The sequence below is a fragment of the Phacochoerus africanus genome, chromosome 10 (assembly GCF_016906955.1).
Source record: "Phacochoerus africanus isolate WHEZ1 chromosome 10, ROS_Pafr_v1, whole genome shotgun sequence".
NCBI classification, from domain to species: Eukaryota; Metazoa; Chordata; class Mammalia; order Artiodactyla; family Suidae; genus Phacochoerus; species Phacochoerus africanus.
The window spans coordinates 83,615,782-83,637,631 of record NC_062553.1 but is presented as its reverse complement, the minus strand read 5'-3'; the positions used below and the strand labels follow the sequence as shown (position 1 = coordinate 83,637,631).

General features: G+C 38.2%; 1 protein-coding gene across 1 annotated transcript in view; it reads left to right on the top strand.

The window, feature by feature from the left end:
• HHIP (hedgehog interacting protein) overlaps positions 1-21,850 on the top strand; it is an 86,611-nt gene that overhangs the window by 6,787 nt on the left and 57,974 nt on the right. Inside the window, exons 3-4 of the mRNA XM_047798595.1 lie at positions 4,943-5,099; positions 5,785-5,986. Of these exons, the coding sequence (XP_047654551.1) occupies positions 4,943-5,099; positions 5,785-5,986 (359 nt within the window). The remainder of the gene's footprint in view (positions 1-4,942; positions 5,100-5,784; positions 5,987-21,850) is intronic.

Sequence of the window (21,850 nt, the reverse complement as noted above, 5' to 3'; positions counted from 1 at the left end):
AACCAGCGTTGCACAATGAGAAAGTGAGAAGCTAGATGAAGTTCAAGTTCTTATGCTTATAGTGTCCCAAAGATACATGGTCACTATCATATTTTGGACTCTAATAAACATACAGGTTCTTGGGTGTTGATTAATTTTACCATCAGGAGTTTATAAACCCTGGTGGTTGTTGCTTCAGTTGGAAGAATCAACATAGAGGTAGAAAAGAATTTAACGAGGCAGATTGTGTTAGTTAGACAGTCACACACAAACAAATCTACTGAAGCCACCAGTTTATAAAACTCAATGGCACTGATGTGAAAAAGACAAGCTTTAAGAACTGTAGGATGCACTTGGGGAATTTTTTTTCACTGCTCTGCACATTTTACTTTTTTCTGTGACCCAGAAAAGTGTAGAGTTTTGTATTTTTTTTTAATAGAACTCCCCTAATAGCCTAAGAAAACATTTTGACTCGGGTTGCTTGCTTCCTTTAGTGTACCATAACATATATCTAAATCCATTCAATGTGAAAATATTATTATTGTCTTTATAAACTACAGCCATGTTTCTAAGGCTTTCCTTAAACCAGCTGTTTCTTCCTCTTTATCACATTCCCCCGAAGCAAAGTAGAATAGGTCACGGTTGCCTAGATGGCCTGCCGAGAAGTGATAACAGATTAGGTCCCATGAAGGTTTGCTGCAAATTTCCAGTCTGGAAGGTTTACCTTTACCACTAGACGTTGACAATGATATTGACACTCAGCATTTTTATCAACCATACTATAAATACCACTAGTGGATAAATACCACTAGGCTGGATTTGGGGACTCATCTGTGGGGGACTTCCTATGTTTGAAGTTATTTTAGCTTCCAAAACAAACAACAAAAAGCAATATCCCCTGAAAGAGAGAGCACAGCAAACAGCTCAGGAGCCAGAACTGTAAACTCCTTGCTCCCCAGATCAACATATGTGGTGACGAATGACAAATTTATTTTTCTACAAAGTTTGTATATATGTAAAACTGCTGAAGTGCATCAAGATGTCAAGTGCTTTTTGTGGCCACCCAGGCTGCCTTGAAAGATAACCAGATGAAAGCTCCACTCCAGTGGTGGATGGAGCAGCAAGGGTGCTTCTCAGGGCCAGGCCAGCAGGCTTTGGCAGCGAACAGCAGGGGCTGCCTCTGCATCCATCAAATGCTAATAATTGCTCTAAATACTTGTCCCCAAAGTGAGCTGGAATAACACACTCTTTGTGTTACTTCTGTTGATCAATTTGTTAGCCAGACTGATTCTTGGCATGTAGGTTACCATTTCTTGAAGTATGATGAATAAGATGATAATCCTCCCCTCAGCCCTGACCCCCAACACAGACGGCCCTTAAGGATTCTAGAACACTCATTTTCAGAAATTGCTCAAAAAGCAAATCTGTAATATTTTTACCTTCTGAAGTCTATTTAATGACATGATTTGCTTTTCTTCAAAGTTCAAAATTGTGAAAAACAGCTACTTTGTAATTCTTCACAAATTTTTATTTGTAATTCTCATTATTAGCCTCAGTTTTCTGCCAATCAAAAACATGAAGAGGAAGGGACTTTAAAGGTTGTAGTTCCTGCTGTGGGACAGTGTGTTAAGAATCCTGGCATCGCCACAGCTCTGATGTAGGTTGCAGCTACCTGTTCAGATTAGATCCCTGGCCCAGGAACTTCCATATGCCACGAGTTCAGCCAATAATAATAATAATAGTAATTCAGTGACATCTTCATTTATCCCCCCATCTCAATACATAAAGAATTAACTACATAAACAACCTATCCCTTTGCTTCACCCTCATGGCTTTAAGAAAGTACCACTCACTTCGAGATACAAGTATATCTGAAAGATAGCTACTTATTTTCACAAAAAGGAAAAAAAGAAGTTAAAAAGTTACTACAGTGAGGATAGAGTTTTATTCCTCATAATATTCTCCAGTTGTGAATTTACTCAGGGAGATACTCCTAACACTTCTAAAAATCCAAAATTATGTTTAAAAAAAACCCACAAGGGCTCCCTTCTCAACACTCCAGGTCTCGTCTTCTTCCTGAATTACAATGAACAGAGGAGATACTTTGCTGTTCACTAAGCAAGGGCGTAATACACTCTGGAAAGCATATGAAAGGACATCTCTGGGCCTTGCTTCTTCCTTCACACTCATTATCATAATGATTTGTATCATTCTTGGACCAGACTGTCATCTCTCAGCTGTAGGTTATGGTAGTGTGAAATGTCTGTACACAATTAGTTCAATTGGTTTAATCCTGTTGCTAAAGAGGCCAAGGTCAAGGATTTGATTCCATTGAGTTTCTCGAGTCCACAGCCACTCCTGACCCCAGTCAGATAGCTTACACATGTGTCTCATTAGTCCCCAAGACAGCAAGCCAGAGCGGCTTTGAAAACACCCAAATCCACCCCCTCTGCTAGAAAATGCTTTCTGGTGCGGGCCTTAGGGCAGGGTGGGATTGTTTTTCATTTTTTCCTTGTCATGATGGACAGCATATATAATGAGGAAAAATAACTTTTCTCTAGCATACATGTTCAGAGAAGAGCTAGAGCTTAGAAAATTGCACAGAGACTATTTATTTACATGTCAGCATTTTATAGGGTGCTTTGTGGCATGGTAGGACTGGGTTTATGGTCCAGGAGAAGAGTTACAGTTCCAAAACATTTGATAAATTATCAGGAGTTGTAAGAAAATTACAGCTGCTGGAAGCACCAGCGACTGCCACCGTTAGTGGATTTGGATTTGGTCATGTGATGATGATCTAGGGTGAGCGAGTCACGTTCAGTAAAACACTGTCTTCAGTGGTTCCTTCCAAACAGAAGAGGACCCTTTGGTAAATTTTATCTTCCCTAACAATAAATGTTAGCCCCATGTCCTGAAATCAGATCCCTTTTGGCTCTTCAGAGAAAAATATATCTTATCACTGTCTGAAAAATTGAATCATTTAAGGTAAAGTACTAATCCTGAAAGTATTAGACATTTCAATGCAAATGTCATAATTGTCGGAAAAAACGTCCCACATTTTTATGTAAAAGTGTTCTGCGTTGGCTTCCTTCTTCTCATTTGGATGATTCAGTTTGTCTAGATAGTATACAAAGCTTGGAGTAATTCATTGTTAACATATTGGTTCGGTTTGGTTTAATTTGCTAAGAGTTCATAGTACTCTTGGAGTGACAGAGTTTATGAATCTTACCCTTATTCATCTTCAGATGTTCCATTTGAAAATCATTTCCATTTCCTCAGGTTTGTCCCTAGCTAAGAATTCCTTATAGAATGGAATTAGTCACCAGCATTGTTCATTCATTTCCCCTTAAGATAGTATATCTGTAATGCTGATAAACAGAATTTAAAAAAAAAAATTCTTTGAAATTGCACTTTGAAGTTTTTCTGTGACCTCCCCACCCCTCCCACCCCCCGCAAACATCACATTAAAACAAAACTTCTCCTTCACACATTCAGTTGTTAACATATCCATAGTAGGATGGTCTTCCTGCATGTGTAATATTGACATTGAGAACTGCCATATATATCCCCCCACAGGATCTGTCTAGCCCCAAACTGTGAAAAGTGTGATTTAGTAACTTTCCTTCTTTTTACCTCAAACAGAATTATTTAACACTACTGGGCAGTTTTCATCTGATGCTTGACCATTAAAGAATGGAGGAGAAAAGTTACCTTTTGCAAAAAGTGAATTGCTGAAGATGAGTCAATGCTATCGCAGCCTTCATTCCTCTCCTTAATTCTAATCCCTGGATTTTTTTCAAAGATAACCTCCTTCCAGCTGCCTTGCCCCTCCCAGGGAGCACCCTTGCCAGCTGCCATGCCTCCTTGTTCTGCCCACCCCCAACACACATACACACAGACACACAGAGACACCTGCTGTTGCTTGCCTGATTGCAAAGACAAGATGTTTCTCTATAGCTTAGTCAGATATTGGTCTTGAAGAGTCTGTCTCAGAAATTTAGGGGTGATACATTTCACCCAAAAGTTAGGTCAAAATGTATATTAGTTTTTAACCATTTAGGACCCTTGGATTTCAAGATTAGAATTGAAGAACAATAAAAAAAAATTAAAAAAAAAAAAAGAATTGAAGGGACCTAGAACTAGCTCATAGAAAGTAAACTTTTTAGTATTTTTCATGTTCCATTGATAAGCCTCACTTGATTGTCCTCAAATTCTTATTCTTACAAACTTGCATCCATTATACTACTTTTAAACTTCAACTAAGTTACCAGGTGTCTTTATCACAAAACTGATTGGGAGTAAAATAATTTAATTTGTTAGGTAAAAATCAAAATGTCTTTCTTGATCATTATTTCTTCTCCTTAGAAAGTGTTTAGTACTGTAGGGAAAAAGTGCTGAGTAGACATCAGATGATCTTGCCAGTGCAATATAAGGTGATTGAGGAGGCTTGAAAATAGTGTCAGTGCTTGTTATAAATTAATTAATCTTAATTAAAAATTAATCTTATTATAGATTAATGCTGGGTTCGTATTAAGTCTATTTCTTCTGAGCCTTTTAAGATATCCAACACAATAGCATTTCACTTTTACTGCAATTCTTTACTCTTGGTTGAAAAAGAAATGGGAATTCCCACTGTGGTGCAATGGGATGGGTGGTGTCTCTGCAGCACCAGGACACAGGTTTGAGTCCCGGCCCAGGACAGTGGGTTAAAGGATCCAGTGTTGCTGCACCTGTGGCATAGGCGGCCCAGGAACTCCATAAACTGTGGGGCAGCCAAAAAAGAAAATCAGTGGAGATCGCAAACCCCCAATGTTATTCTTTCCTTTTGTTTTTGTCTATAGATTTTTCTTAGAATCTACATATTCTTCCTAAAAAATTCTTTTCCTGTCCTTTGGCCTTCAAGTGCAGTGTTTTTACCATGACCCTAAATATTTCTACTGAATCTTTTTACATTTTTTTAAAGGTTTCCTTCAAACTACTGCTGATGAGTTTTGCTTTTATTATGCAAGAAAAGATGGTGGCTTGTGCTTTCCAGATTTTCCAAGAAAACAAGTCAGAGGACCAGCATCTAATTACTTGGACCAGATGGAAGAATACGACAAAGTGGAAGACATTAGCAGGTTCATAAAGCTAAATGTTCTTTAATCTTAAAAAAGAAAAAAGTAGCAAATCTTGAGGACTGGCTGTGCTCACATCCAACAGCTGTATCCTCCAGCTGTTTTTTTTTTTTTTTTTCTTTTTGGTAGTTTGCTTCTCTAAAATCATATTCCCTTAAATGCTTTTAATGCTGAGACCATTAATCTTCTGTTATGAGCTTGGCTTCCCTATGATTCATAGGAATTTTATGAGAATAATTTTAAACCTGAATTGTATGATTATTGTTAGCTTATGGCACTGTGGAAACATTCAGCACCGTGATTATTAGCAAATCAGAGTTTTATAAATAGATCTTAGAGCTTTCTCTCTGTGTGCCTTTTCATAAGGTTGAATCATGGTGAGTAAAGCGAATTTGAATTATCGTCACTGAAAGATGAGATTGTGAGCTTGTGAAATTTTAAAATATGTATGTTATTTTGATTCTCTCCTTTACGTTCAGATTGAAGGCTTTTTGAGGGTTTTTGGTTTTTTTCCCCCCACTGAAAAGACTTTGAAAGGCCATATTGTGACGTGGGATTAGCAGCCCTTCATGATTATGGAAACCATTGATTCCTAGAGGAAATATATCTTGAAAAGGATGCTAAGAGCATCCCATACCTCCCTCCTTCATCGCAAGCAAAGCTTACTGGTTTTCTTTAATTTGTTTAGAAAGCATAAGCACAACTGCTTCTGTATCCAGGAGGTTGTGAGTGGGCTGCGCCAGCCTGTCAGCGCCCTGCATAGTGGGGACGGCTCACACCGTCTTTTCATTCTGGAAAAAGAAGGTTACGTGAAGATACTTACCCCTGAAGGAGAAATTTTCAAGGAGCCTTATTTGGACATTCACAAACTTGTTCAAAGTGGAATAAAGGTTGGCTTTTTAAATTTTATTTATCTTTGCTCTGGCTATGTTAATTTTATTTAGTGTTATCCTAACTAGAAGTATTTCTTTGTAATAAAAGAAAGAATATAGGAGAAAATAAGGAGAACAACGTAAGAGAACAGTAATTATGGCAAATAAATCAGGACACTGACATTACATTTTGAATGTTATTCGGGAACTGTTGAGCAGTGCAATCAGATTGATATTTTGACATGGTTTCCATATGTAATTTACAAATTTAACTCTTGGTTTTATAAAGTATTTGTTTAAATATCATTTAACAGGCATAATACTTAGAATTGTATAGCAGCATTTGCTAGCAGAACCAAAGAGGTCTTTTGGTCATTTTGGCAATCGCAAATCATTCTTTTGCTGCATCTGTGTTTGAGTCTCTGTCATAAAAAATGCTCCTTATATTGTGATTTCCTTGTGCAATGTTTTTACAGGTAAGTCAGATATTTTATTTATAGTTGGCCACCTTTATAATATCTAAGCACATCTATTTGCCTTCTTTCCCACTTCTCCACTTTTAATTCTCACTTAAATAATCTAGTAGGTGTGTAAATAAAATTGTCAAAATTTGTTTCACAAAAGGGTAACACAGTACTATATTAGCAGTATTAGCAGTACTAAGGTGTCCGGCAAACTAGCATTTGAAAATTAAGACTTAACAGCTCATGACTGTTTCAGAGTGAGACAAATTAACTGTATGATTTGGAAAGAACTGGTTATCTTTTTCATTTCTAAACTGGAAACAAAATTAAAGGAGGATTTCTACTCATATAGGAATAAGCTCCTCTTTGCTTTGTTGAGCTCTATGCAAAGGTAAGAACATCAAGACCAGAAGAACCAAATCCAAAAAATATAAATATATTCCTGATATCTATCTATTCAGTACCTACCATGTGAAATAATTAGGATGACTCAATTAGAGCACAGAGAATGCCTATTGTTGGGACCACCCAGCCTCAAGGTCATGTTGTGACAGCATCACCAAGGCGTACTGTGTAAGAGAAGTACCTTATGGTACTTGCGGTCCTGTAAGGAAAGGGGCTTTGGCACCAAGGCACAGATTATGTGGAGAAGCCGTATAAAACAGGCGTCTTAGCTTTCTCCCAATAAAAATGTTCATTACAGTTCCCAGCAAATAATCAAAAGTCTTTTAAAATGAAGCATTAATGCTTTGCACATCAGAGTTCAATAAATACACTCTGAAATGGGTTCTGATAACTCACTGCCAGTGGTAGCTAATGAGCAAACAATAAAGATTCAGCAGCAAAGGCCATTACTCACTAGAAGGGTTTTTCTTACCATGAAAGTTAAGCATGTTATCTATAAAATAAAAAATTGGGGAAAATATTTTAAAAATCATCACCTATAATCCCACCAAACAGGAATACCACTATTAACATTTTGATATACTTTCTTCCAGTTTTCATATTAAAATTAAATGAATTTTTCATGACTACAAAAGTAACACAGGTCCATATTCATAAATGTAAAAATAAAGAAGATCATATTTTCTTGTAGCTTTTTTCCTAAGAAGCTTTAAAATAAAATTGAAATCCAACCATATTTACATCTTTTTAGCCTTCTTTTTTTCACCTAACAATATATCATGAGTGTGTTACTGGGCTTGGAAACTTTTCTCAAAAACTTAATTTTTTATCTTTTTTGCACGTTCCACTTCCTTACTATGAGGTATTTAGGGTGACCCTAGTATTTTCTTATCATTGTAGGTAATGTTATTTATCATTCTTGTATGTATTATGTAATCTGATCATGGATGATTATTTTGAAATTTACTGATAGAAGGAGCATTACTGAGTTGAAGGACCTATGCTGTGATACATGTTGCCTGTTTGCTCTAAAATATAATGTATCTTTAGGTATTTGAAAGAATAATACATAGTTTTCTGGTACTATTTTACTTAAGATGTTGGTGCTAAAAATATGTGTGTGATCAAATATAAGTGAAAGAAACAGACTCAGAATACTTGAAAATTTTGTTGTAAGAAGTGAAAACTTGATGTTCTTGTCTCTACTTCAATTTAACTGCCTAAAGAATGCCTTCCTTCTAATTAGAGTTACTTCAGTGTCCCTCTCTTTTCATTTACGCCCATTCATTGGGATATGAATGAAAGTTTGTCTTCTCTGATGTTGAGACATCTCATCATGCAATAAAATTGCGCAAGCCAAGTTACGGACAGTGCCGTGATTCTGCAGTATGTTGGTTCCGCAGGCGTCTGGGAACGCTGCAGAACCCTATTTGGCCCTCTTTTCCTAGGAGAGCTGCAAGGCTCCTGGGCCTAAAATAAACCTTAGAATCCATTCTTCTACATATTTCTATGTAGATATACATATTTCTACATGTCGATGACAAAATGTGGTGTCTTTTAAAGTTCATATTTTGGACTCCCTAGTATTTGCCAGTTAGTGGTATCAATAAAATAGGAATCTATTACATGCATATTTGAGTATATATTGTATAGCAAGTAACAATATCATATCCATATCACCTTAAGTGGGTTATTCTACAACTGGTCTTTATCTCAGTCTCTAAGGAACTCCTGTCACAAGTCGCAGATGGGAAGTGTTAGAAGTGGCTACTGTTGGTTTGATGAGGCAAATGCCAACACATTCATGAGTTGCTTACTCCAGTGATTTTTGTGGTCTGCCCCTCAGAAATGTGGAAGTAAAAAGCTTATCACAACTATTTCAGTGTAATTCTTCAGGCTTCTTGGTATGTGAATAGTTAGTGTGTTCATGGCAGTGTTCTGTGTTTGTCAAGGATCATTTTGCATAAATAATGCAAGTAGGAATTTTCATAAATTATTATGCATATCACTTCTCTATTCTTACAGTTTTAAAAATCCTGAGAAGGAATCTAGTTATTTTAACAGACTAAAGGGTTGATCACAGTATTCAAATCACAAAATTAATCATGTATACTAAGCCCAAGCTTCGTATGTTTGAAATAACTGCAGAACAAACCACAGTGGTGATCCCCCCATGATAGTAATTAATGTCCAAGATGAGTATATTAAATCAGACATAAAGAAGAATTCTTGATTATAAGAGTTTCTGAAAGCCAGTGCTGGGTATAAGGGAATCTCGAATTTCTTTTCTGCTAATTATAAATTAAGAAATAACAATGATTTCTGTCACTTGGTAAAGGACTGACCTTTTTGTGGCAAGGAGCTGCATTTGGTTGATCTCCTTAAATCTCTACCAGCCCTGATTCTTACACTACCAGAGAAGGACCAGTCATTCAGGGAATTTGGACAGCTCCTTCCTAATTGGGTCTTGACTGAAGCTAAAAATATGGTGTCTTGTATTTAAACACTCTGATTATGCTGCCTATATTGTAGGAGATTTCAACACCCTGTGAGCATAGCGGTCTACATTTCATGGAGCAAAATTTATGTGCAAAAATGCAAAGCACCAGCTACAGAACCGACCTTTTTTTTGCTATAGGAGATAAATTGTAGAGTTGAATTAAGGGAATACATTCTATGCCATATGAATGTAAATTTCCATTTCATTGAGGAATAGGTGATTCCCATCACAACAGCTCAAATCCTTGAAAACTGAGCTTTTTGAAATTGCCAAGCGTGAGTCAGATATATGTTTTAAAACTAGCTAATGGTGTGCTAGATCTTTAGTGATAGTGCATGGGATAATCTGACCCCTAATGCTGACCTTATCAAGAATGGTTCAAGTGTCCAACTGGTGATCAGACTAAAATCTTCATTTTGTGTGTGTGTGTGATGTGTGAGTAGGGGGCATAGACCTTGTTTGTCGATGTTGTTTTATCCCGAAGAGGGAAATTCCATGATCCTGGTGATCTGAGATCTTTATAGTGAGTTTGTCTCTGAATTCATAGTCAGTCCTTCTGGCAAGTACAAGAACTAGTCTCATCTATGCGAAATGCTTGAGAATGGTCGGCCTGTGGTTCTCGAGAATGACTGCACTGTTGAATTGTCTGGGAGCTTTAGACAATCCTACTGTCCAAATTAAATCAGAATATTTGGAGCTGGAATTCAAGCATCAGTTCATTTTTAAAGCATTTCCAGGTAATTTCAATGTGTAGCCAATTTGAGAACCACTGGTCTAGACTGAGCCTCACCCATGGGTCAGCTGAATTGGGAATGAGACCCATTTTCTCTGGCTATGGCCGCACCATATTACTAAAGTGACTACTGGTAGCAAATTGTTGGACACCAGCTGTTATTGTCCTCTACCTTCTGTCATTTACTTGACCTCCACATATTACTTGTCCACTTTGAGTGAAAAGATGAGTTAATTTAGGCAGCATGAAAGATTCTTGATACCAAAGTTTGAAAAATGATATTTAAAAATCTCCACAGTTCATTCTAATTGGACATGGCTTTACCCATTTTTCCTCTTTTTGTTCCTTTTGGGAATCTGGTATTCAGTTGGTTGACAACATTGTTCTCATTCTTGTTCCTAAAATATGTAGTTTGCTATTATATCTGAAAACCCTTGTTTAAAAAATGACAGGGATACCGGAAGTTACTTAAGTGTCATCTCACCAGACATCCCGACTGGCAAGAATCTAAAAGCCAACCTTAGCTTTGCAGGTGTGCCTGCCACACTCAAGATGATCTTGAGTCTGTCACCTACAGGGTGACATCGCCCCCCCATCCCCCCGAGAAACTGACACCCAGTTTTCCTGGGCGATCAGAGGACTCACATCCACAGCAGCCCTTTTGGCCTGCAGCGTGCAGCAGACGGAGCTAAAGACTTGTCTGTCACTGGGACAAGTGTGCCTAGACTCCTGTCCCTCTCTATCTGCTTGGATCCTCATTTCAAAAGATGCTTTTCGAGGCAGTCCTTTTACCGGGGGAGGAGAGGACGTAAGGCTGAAAGCTGCAGATTGTCCGGGTGAGTGAGCCCATTGACATGGGGCTCTTGAGAGACAGCATGGAGGAGGATGCAAGGTGCCCTGGGGCAGGAGCCCACGGGCAGCCTCTGATTTCACATGCTTACAAATCACTGGCATAGTTGTGAGCAGCGCAAGTTAGTGAAATCCAAGAGCTCATTGGCCCACTGGGGTTGATGTCCTACTTTTCTGAAGCTTATCAGAGACCTTACCTTTCACATCTTCCTCTGTCTTTAACTGGCAATCTATGGTAGCCCATGAAATGTTTGTGTGCTTTTGTTCAAGTGAAGTGAGTCAGAGCATAAATGAGAAGCAATGTTCTTTTCAAAACTTGTATTGGAAATATAACACACACATAGACACACACGCATATGATGATGCTTGGGTCTCCATAGCAAATGCTTCCTCAGGAAAGTTGTCAGAACTCTGCTTTTAAGCATACTTTTTAGGTTGGGAGAAAGTGTGTGTTTGGTTGAAAGAAAGCAGCAAAATATATTTAACATATTTGGTAAATATTGCAATAGAAACATCACCATTCTGGAATGTTCTTTTTTTTCTTTTTTAAGTTTGTGACCTATCAAATTATTGCATCAGAAGTTATTAAATCTCATCTGAAAGAGAATTGCTTTAGTGGTGGAAATAACCATTAGATACCTTCATTCTAAAAGTAGTAGAAAGTTAATGAATGGTCTTCAAAAACTTTTAAATGCCTTCATTTTGGGGTAAAATTCTGATTCTGAACCATTAAAATGTAGATCCACATGTAAATTTTTTTACTGAATTTATTTTTTATATTAAGATAATAGTGATATGATATTAAACCCAACTATCTTTATTTTATTGAGTGTGGCTGACACTATATCAAACTGGCCTATACCTTGAAAAATGTTGTTTTCAGTTTTTGAATAAGTCTATCTCATTTTCAATCACTATGAATGTCCATAGAGAGATCATTTTTCTGTGAAGCAAAAGGTCCCTTGGTCATGTGAAATAATCTAGTCTAATTTTCTCTTTAGTTAAATCAGTTGCATTTCCGGCACTCTTACTTTTTTATTTTGGCATTTGCAATTCTAGTGATAAAACATTTTAATAAATAGAAATGGACATAGATCATGTGTACGCCAGTATGAGCCAGTTTAATCTATAAGTTATTCTCCAGCATGCATGATGTTTTTTTCATGGAAGCAGAAACTGGAGTATGCAGGGTCCCTCCGGTTGAGTAGAGAAGGACCCGCCTTCTCCTGCATTTTTAGTCCCATAAGTCACAGCTGAGGTGAGGAAAGTCTTTATATTTATCTAAGACTTGAAAGGCAAAGGAAATAGAGCCTGTAAATCTTAGAAGTCCTATGTAATCATTTAAAACTAATGAAAAACTAAGAAATCTTTACTCTAGGAAAGGTCGCTGCCATCTTTAAAGAGCATCTGTCTGGATACAGCAGCCACCACCTCGCTATAAATGACTAGAAAGAGAAGAGAGAAGGGCTGCTGATAATGTCCGTTGACCGGGTTTTCCAGTGGCTCTATTATCTCTTGAAAAGGAAATCACAAAGCTATCTCTCAATAGTAGAGGGAGTACAGCCCTCCTTTTTGGAGACCTTCAGTAGCTTTTCTTGCCCAGTGGTATAGATGGTCTTCAAGCCAGCCACGTTGTTAGCAAGGACGCTCTCGTCTTTCTTACTAATCCTGACAACCATTTTTTAAAGCACTTACTTTGCTACCCTATTACCAGAGTACCTCTGTAATCCTCCCAGGAGCCCTGAGAGGCAGGCATGAATATCCCACTTCACAGACAAAGAGACTGAGGTCCAGAAGTTAAGGAAACTGTGCACGAGAACACCGCCAGCCAGTAGCAGAGCTGGATTTGCAAGGCATTTGTCAGACCGCAGGGCTCTGCTGCTCTGTGCTTTTAAACAGCAGTGCCTCCTGGGAGGGAAGATTGGGGAGCACGTTCAAGAAGCAGAGCTCGGTGATGGTTGGTGTAGGCCCGCTCGTGCTACTCATCCTGGCTGGCTAGACAGTGAGGAGGCTGTAAAGCATGCAGACTCATGCTTGTCACTGCGTTCAGACTCTGTGCTGGCTGTTTGACTCCAGGCTTGTTGTTTAAAACTGTAGGCTTGGTTCTTCATCTGCAGAATGGAGATAGTACAAAGTTGTACCTACCACTTTACATGCACAATCTCATATGAATCTGAAATACTTTGAAGTACTAATGAAGCATTAGCTGTTCATCATCTATCATATGAACATGAAAAGAATTGGAAGGAAAGGAAAAGAGTGCCCAGCCCTCAGAATGACTCACAAGCTCCAGCGACCACTGTTAACTATTCTCCCTGGGATTGAACAGTCCCACCCCCCTTATCTGGGATTGGTTGATAATTGCTGGAAACTCTATGATGGTATTAGCATTTGCACCAAAATTACATGGCAGTTCTATGGAAACAAAGTTATTGGTGAATGTGTGTGGGTTTTCTTCCATTGGCAAAGATAAACCCAGAATATATTTTTATTTAAATGTAAAACTAGAGGAAGAAAACGTCTTCGTTTTTACACCATCACCTTTTGGCATTTAGGCATATGGCCTTGCTCCCTTCCTCATCATGCAGAACCCCCCAGTTCTGAGTTTCTCAGGGCACATGCCTAACAGCAATTAAGCACAAAGCAGCTAACACAGGAGCATGGCAACAAGCTTTCATCAGCATTTCCTTGCTTTCAGAGTAGTTTTTCTCAACCTGGATATTATAGTAATGTAGGTCTTTTTGTGTGTTTATTTTGGAACATGGTTTGTGTCACTCTGCCATAGAGTTAATAAATTGTAGGATTTGCAAAGGAAATATACTGAGGCTGAAAACTAAGAAGGCTCATATTTTTGCCCACTAGCAGCTATTGCTCAAAGCACAGATTTAGAATCTCAGGATTTGGGAGTGGAGCAGTTGGGCAAAGTTACTATGAAATTAACATGTAATGTCATGATTCGAAGAGTATTACTCAACATAATTAAAAAAAAAAAAAGTAGATCGGGGAGTTCTGTTGTAGCTCAGCAGAAACAAAATCTGACTAGTATCCATGAGGATGCAGGATTCCATCCCTGGCCTCATTCAGTGGGTTAAGGATCCGGGGTTGCTGTGACCTGTGGTGTAGGTTGCAGACAGACGAGGTCCAATTCTGAGTTGCTGTGGCTGTGGCTGGTGTAGGCCAGCGGCTACAGCTCCAATTCAACCCCTAGCTTGGAAACCTCCATATGCCTCAGTACTGTGCTAAAAACACACACACACAAAAAAAAAAAGATCAGTAAAATGTACTATAAAGTCAGGGAAGAGAGAAGTTCAAAGGAAGGTTTCAAAGGTAAACAACACATCACACATCAGTTAATTTATCATGAAATGTACTGGAGTTTAGGTGTAAGAATATATAAATGGAATGACCACAAATACCTCCCTCTCAGACCCCAGGTTACAGTGGATGCTTTTCCCATCTCATTAATTGAATATTTTATAGAAAGCTTCCTAAATCTGTAAGCGTGTTTGCTCCTTGGTTTGTATCTTCCTATCTAAGACCAGTTTGGGGATTTGTTTATGTAGCATTTTGCTTCTAACAGATTTCTTTCATCTTTGCATTTATATACTAAATATAGAGAGATTTACTTATAAAATATATAACTTTATGTGCAATAAATAAATTACCATTTACTATAATATATTTTAATATATTCTTTGGTAGTATTCATCAATTGACATTTAGTTTTGACCCTTTTAAAGTCTGAACGTCTGTGATTATGTTGAACTGTCATAGTGGCCAGAACTGAGGACATTTTAAAAAACTGGGTCACTGCCCAGAAATTAAAACCATCTTCAGAGAGGCTCTTTATTGAGACCATAATGTGTTATAATGAGAAAAGCTTGACAAAGTCTTTTTCAGAGTTCCTGTCGTGGCTCAGTGGAAACGAATCTAACTAGCATCCATGAGGATGCAGGTTCCATCCCTGGTCTCATTCAGTGACTTAATCTGGCACTGCTGTGAGCTGTGGTGTAGGTAGCACATAAGGCTCAGATCTGGCATTGTACAGCTCTGGTTTGACCCCTAGCCTGGGAATCTCCATATGCCTCAGGTAGGGCCCTAAAAAGACAAAATAAATAAATAAAGTCTTTTTCCAAATCATGTCATTTTCTATCCCAGCTTGACTTTGTAATACTAGGTAACAGTAAGTATGGTCACAGTGACTTTTAGGAATTACTATCAAAAAGGAGATAAAATTTTATTCAAAATTTTATTCTGTTTTATTCTGAGCATGCCTTATAAATTAATTTTAAATTCATTCATTTGCTCATTTTAAAATGTGCAATTCCACAGGCATAAACTTCAAGTCACAGAAACTCTATACAAAAAAACTATTTGTTTAAGATAAAATATGTGCTAATTACTCTATCATACATAATCATAGTAGAATAAGAACAGAAAAAGAGAACATCAATGAATTTGATATAAAGTAACATCATCATTGAGGCAATTAAGATTATTTAATCTGATTGCAAAACTGAAGCCAATAAACTGGAGCTATTATATAAAAATAAAACATGGTGACAAAGGATCTTAAAGGTTGATATTATTGCCTCAAAATTCTTGAGAGAAGAATATTCCTTACAAATATTCAATATTGAATATTCTGGCTTTCTCTCTGAGAATACCTAAATTCTTTACTTCTTCTTTAAAAAAAATTCCAATAAGCTATTTCTAAACCAGGCTCTTATCCTAAAGTACCTTTGATCCAAATGGATCACACACTTGAATAAAATGACATCTGTCCTCAGGCCATTTCTAGATAGAGAAAACACATCTGTTCTAAGAACCCTTAGCCAATGGTTTGAAACTGTTCAGAAGAATTCCTTTTAAAGAAAAAAAAGAAAGAAAAGAAAGTACTGTGTACACAGTGAAAAGGGAAGATGCTCGAGGTTGGAAAAAAATTAAGAGAGCACTAACCCTTAAGAGGATAAAAAGAGAACTGTGTTTAATTCCCATTAAATTATCAGCCTTTCTATGAAAGATTTGATAATGAGATTCCCGCAGTGCAAACATCTTTGTGGGTGGATGTGAACACACCTGTTCAGGAAAAGTGAAACAAAACTTGAACTGACTTCCCTCCACACACAGGTCACCAAACATCTGTCATAAGTTATCAATTACTAGCCTAGCCTGGACCCAAGGCTGTGACCTGAGGTTGAAAAAGCTGCATAGCTCATTCTGTCTCTCACCCAGTCTGTGGTTTTGCCCTGTACCACCATTAAAGCTTCTGTTTAAATCTCCAGGGGTTTGGAAGATCAGATTGACCCCGTGACATTAAAAACGTATTTACGTCCAGGGTTCCATACGCACCACCCTGGGGCTGATCTTAGTTAGGATTTTGCAACTTGCAGTAATGTAGCTAGCTCCAAAAAGATCTACCCAGTAACTGGCATAGTTCCTTAATTGTATAAGTTCCTTGATTGTAACCTAAAGACAAAGCTTCCTTTCCCAAGGAAGGTTTGAGTGTGTGTGTGTGTTTTAAGATTTTGGTTTTGATCAAATATCAGCACATATAAAGTATTTGCATAAAAGCAAATGAAACAAAGAAAGAAAAACAATTTTAAAAGTCTTATGGGGAGTTCCTATTATGGCACAGTGGAAATGAATCTGACTAGGAACCATGAGGTGGCAGGTTTGATCCTTGGCCTCCCTCAGTGGGTTAAGGATCTGAGTTGCCATGAGCTGTGGTGTAGACGTGGTTTGGATCTGGTGTTGCTGTGGCTGTGGTGTAGGCCGGTGGCTACAGCTTCAATTAGACTCCTAGCCTGGGAACCTCCATATGCGGTGGGTGCACCCCTAAAAAGACAAAATTTTTTAAATAAAATAAAAGTCTTATGGGCACAACTAACTAGGTGAACTTCTTCCCTTGTGAATAATCATTAAAACTTTTGGCAACCGCATCAACTGTCAACGCCTTTGATCCCTCCTGTGTCACTTTACTGTAACGTCCCAGCTCAGTCGGGTATATGTGAGAACTATTCTCTGAGTGGCTAAGGCACTCATCCACTGAGTTTGCCAGCGGTTGTGTGATTTGGTGCTTAACCTTCTGGGGTCTTTGCCTCCTCATCTTTGAAATCAGAGGACCAGACTAATTGATACCTTAGGTCTTGTCTAGCTCCAAAATTCTGAACTAGAAAGCAGTGCAAGTCTCCACCACTTTCCAAGAAAGATGTGGTAAAGAGAAGCGGTCAGTTTGACTCAGGCGTTGGCAGTTGACTCCGTGCTGGCCCAGTTCTGAGAGTTTGGGGCTTACTTGGCTGTATTCTGATTTTTTTTTTTTTTTTACCCTTTGTGCTGATGCAGAAACACAGGCAGTGTCTCCCAATGCAGAGCCCACGGGGCATCCTGCCACACTGGCCTTTCTATAAGGGATGCTCACTGTTATGTAAGGACAGCATCGCACCAGTCAAAGTTTTCAAAGCTGCATAACTCGACATGGGACTTGGGGTTTCAGTTAATGGGGGCATCATGTCTTTAAGGTGTAGGAATAACTCAGTGGTTATATTTTCATACCTGGGTTTGAAGGTAAAGCTATCCCATGACCTTGAAATGGGTAGGGATTGGTGTGCTGGGAAGTGGTGTGGAGCTGGGTGGTGGTGAAGGAGAGTCATCATAGGAGAGCAGCTTTCAGAGCGTCTATGTGGTGTTGGCGGGGTGGGAGGTGTGCATTGGCTAAGGGAGGGGCATCCATGCTCTCTGAGGGACTTCGGCTTTTACTATGAATGAAATGGAGAATTGTTGGAGGATTTTGAACAGAAGAGTGACATGGTCTGACTTGAGTTTTCTATTTTTTCATATTTTTACATTTTATTTATTTGTTTTCATCTTTTTAAGGTTTTATTGGGGTGTAGTTGATTTACAATGTTGTGACAATTTCTTCTTCTTCTTTTTTTTTTTTGTCTTTTTGCCACTTCTTGGGCCGCTCCCGCGGCATATGGGAGGTTCCCAGGCTAGGGGTCTAATCTGAGCTGTAGCTGCCAGCCTATGCCAGAGCCACAGCAACGCGGGATCCGAGCCACATCTGCGACCTACACCACAGCTCATGGCAATGCCAGATCCTTAACCCACTGAGCAAGGCCAGGGATCTAACCTGCAACCTCATGGTTCCTAGTCGGATTTGTTAACCACTGCGCCATGATGGGAACTCCCCAACAATTTCTTCTTTTTAAACAAGATCAATAGCAGCCACGTAGAGCTAGCAGGCTGGGCAGGGCAGGAGCAGAGGCAGGCACATAGGGCTGAATCCTGGCTCTCTTAAGTGCTTGATGCCCATCGGCCTGGCATTGACCACCCCAGCCTCCGTTTTTCTCCTGTGAAACAAGAGGACAATAATAGCTGAGGTTCCTTTCATTTCCAATTTTCAAGGCCTCAGTACTTGGAGGGATATTTAGAAATTTCTCCTATTAAATATAAGCAGTTTCACACATGGTATTTACATTCTTTCCTGTGGTTTTAAAATGCAGATTTTGAAACTCAGTACATTAGCAACATAGGATGTTTCATTGGTTCTGGAGAAAGGTTATAAATTACAGGAAAATATAAATTGTGGTAATAGAAGGGGGCTCACCCTATTCCATCTGTAAATGATAATTCATGAAAACGGTAACCACAACAAAAGACTGTGCGCGCGCACACACACACACATACACACACACACACTTTTTCCTTCTTGGGAGGAAGGAAGCCAGGTGATTATTTTTTAAAAGGATAATTATAGTTGAATTTAGTATATAAGAGACCAAAATCCAAGTATCCTTAAGTCAGAGAGGCTTAAAATAACGACAAAATACAAAGGTAAGGACCCCAAATGAGGAAGATATGCAAATGTTGTCATAGGGAAGTCCTCACTATTTAAATTATAAAATAATGACCTTACTTCTCAAGTGCCCATAATTCATTCTCCAAGTAGAATATTCCCAGATAGTCTCAGTGAGTTTGTTCCTTGTTTCTGCCAGTGGAACGGCATTTAATTAGTTTTTCAGGCTTTACATGAAGCTGGCAGAAGAAAAGAAAAAAGAAAAAAATCCTGTCTCCTTTCTACCTGCCTGTGAATCTACAAAAGTTAATCTGACGGTGGCGAGAGGAAACAAGATGTGAGACTTGAAAAGCGAGAGAGGGTGAGCTTGATCATTTGACTTGCACATGTAAGGATTCCAGAGCTGTGTTTCCTTGAGAGAAATCCCACAGTGCCAATTAACCGAACGTATTCCAAAACAATTCTCTGTTTGGAAAGAATAATTTTCATTGTGGGTGTTCCTTGAAATCGTATGCCTCATCCCCTGTTATTACTGAGATGTGTGCTATGCAATTCAAAGTACCAGCCTCGTTTCCACGCACTCTATAGATTAGAGCTGCATCCCACACACAGTGTCAGATAACCTGTTTTAATTTTGTCCAGCGCTCACATATTTGAACTTTCAGGAAGATTTTTTTTTTTTTTGAATGTGGACAAGCCATCTCTACCTAATGTGAAACCAAATATTTCATGTCAGAATTATCAAAAACACTAAAAGCAGGAGATGTGCTTTAATCAAGAAATGGCTTTTCTTGCAAGAAATTTTAAAAGAAGTCCACTTTCCTGGCTGGGTTGAAATAGCATCTTCATTTTTCTTTGCGATAATGTGACGATGTTATTTTTCCTCCAGTGTGAAGGCAAAATGGGACTAGAGAGGACTGAAAGGTTTCCCTAACTTGGGGAATGCATTCTCCATTTTATTAGGCTGTGTCCTCTCTTTGGGTTTCTGGAGTCTATTTTTTTAAAACCCAATAAATCATTTAACCAATATTCATTCTAAGATGTAATTTGGTGAATAGAATATATGTGCTTTTCATCAGGGCACACATCTTTTTTAAGGCTGAAACCACCACACACAAAGGATTTAATTCTGACAGACATTTGTTCTCAGCATAAATACTTTAGGGCCAATAGTTGTCCCCACTTAATCATGCTTCTTAAAAGTGAATTCCAGAAGACTTGAGGCCCCAAATGACCCCTGGTAAGGTGAGTTGTCAGTAAATTACTTTTATGATGTGCCCTAGGGAAGCAAGTCTGCTAGAAACTTGGTAGGGAGCTGACCCCCTCTTGCCTGTAGGGGGATGACCTTTAACTTTATCTAACCTTTGCATTTCTAATTCTAAATTTCTGGGAGGCATTTAGTCACATTGTTAGATATCATCAAAAAAAGGGAGACCTCTCCTGTGCCCATAAGATAGTATTAAGCGCACATTTGTGGCTAAACTTCTCAGTGAGGCATGCCAGGAAGGTTTTTTATTTCTACGGTTTACTTTTAAATACCAAACGGTTAATGAGTTGCAATATAAGTGAGTTCAAAACAGATTCATAGTTCAGTTATGACTGCCTTGGGTGACATTTGGGGAACACTGGAGAAAATGTAATCCCTGTAGTTTTGCCGATTTGAATTTACTGTGGCATTTGAAAATTTTTAAGAGCCATTAAAAATAAATGAAGATATTGCATCAGAGTACTTTTTTTTTTTTTTTTACAAAATAGTTACTGAGAACACACGTCTTGTCGACTTTTGTGCTGTCTCCATTATCATTATGAGAAAGCTTTTAATGTGCTTTGGGGGGATAATTGCATTGAAATTATTGAATGCAGGAATTTAGATTCAGTTTGGGATGGAAAGAATATACTTTTATTCGGCTGTCTTATACTGAAAACATTGGGAAATAGTGCTCTTTTTACAGGATATAAAATACAAAGTAATTTCTTAATGATCAGGGGATAACATGTACACCCAGATGTATACATTTTAGTTCCATGTATTTCTAATTTTCCTTCTTTTCCCATCCATTTTGGATGACAGTGGAGGGGCCAGTATGTTTAATTTTTTCCTAAAGAAAAGTATTTCATTGCTCAGTTTTATTGTTTATAAATGTATTATATATACACGTAAATACATGTACATATATATACATGTTATATAATAAAACATTGTGTGGCTGAGTGAAATATTACTAAAGATAAGCTTTCCCCTCCCAGATTACACACCTAATTTGTAATCAGACAGTGTTTAGATATGTAAATACATAGACTAAATGTAGAATATTTCTATAATCTCTCTGATTTATATGTCAGATTGTAACGTAAGCAAAGCCAAGCAGTCTAAGCTTTGCATGTGATACCAACCCTTTGAAGAGTTCAACAATATGCAGTCATAGAAGCAATTAGTGTAAATTCAGTAATTTTTTAGTGGGGAAGGAAAGAGATCAGCAAATTCTTTCCTATAAACCAAAGGTTCTGGCTCAAGAGCTATATAAACAAGATGTAAGTTTTAAATAGAGTTTAAATGCCACCCAGGAGAAAAACTCAATGGTAAAGAAGTTGTCAGCAGACAGGGAGCAATCTTTAAATGATGAAGAAAATATTAAACTGGGGACAGTAACGTTATGAATACACAAACATGTGCACCCAGAAACTTTAGCCCAGAAGGTCCTCTCCCCCCACCCTATCCCACTGTTTAGCTTTGGATGTGGGATGTGTAGTAACAGTAAAACAGGATAGAGACGTAACTCACTGATAACCCTAAGAAGAGTTTACTAGAGAAAATAGCCATCGAATTCACAATTTTGAAATGAATTTGGAAGCAATCATTAACATGCAAGAAATACCACATTAAGACATTAATATTCAACCTATCTTAGGCTGCTTGTTTTAATCCTACCAAAAGCATTCGTTGGTCATCACATGTGCTTCCATGGCAATGTGGCTAGGTGTTTTCTTGTGTGTGTGTATGTGTGTGTGTGCGTGTGTTTGTTTTGTCACACATTCTGCATGCAAGTGTCTTGGTGGTTTTAACCATTACATTCTCTTCTACTTTATTGTTGCCTGGAGGCTTGCTGTGCAATTACCATTGAACGTGGACCAG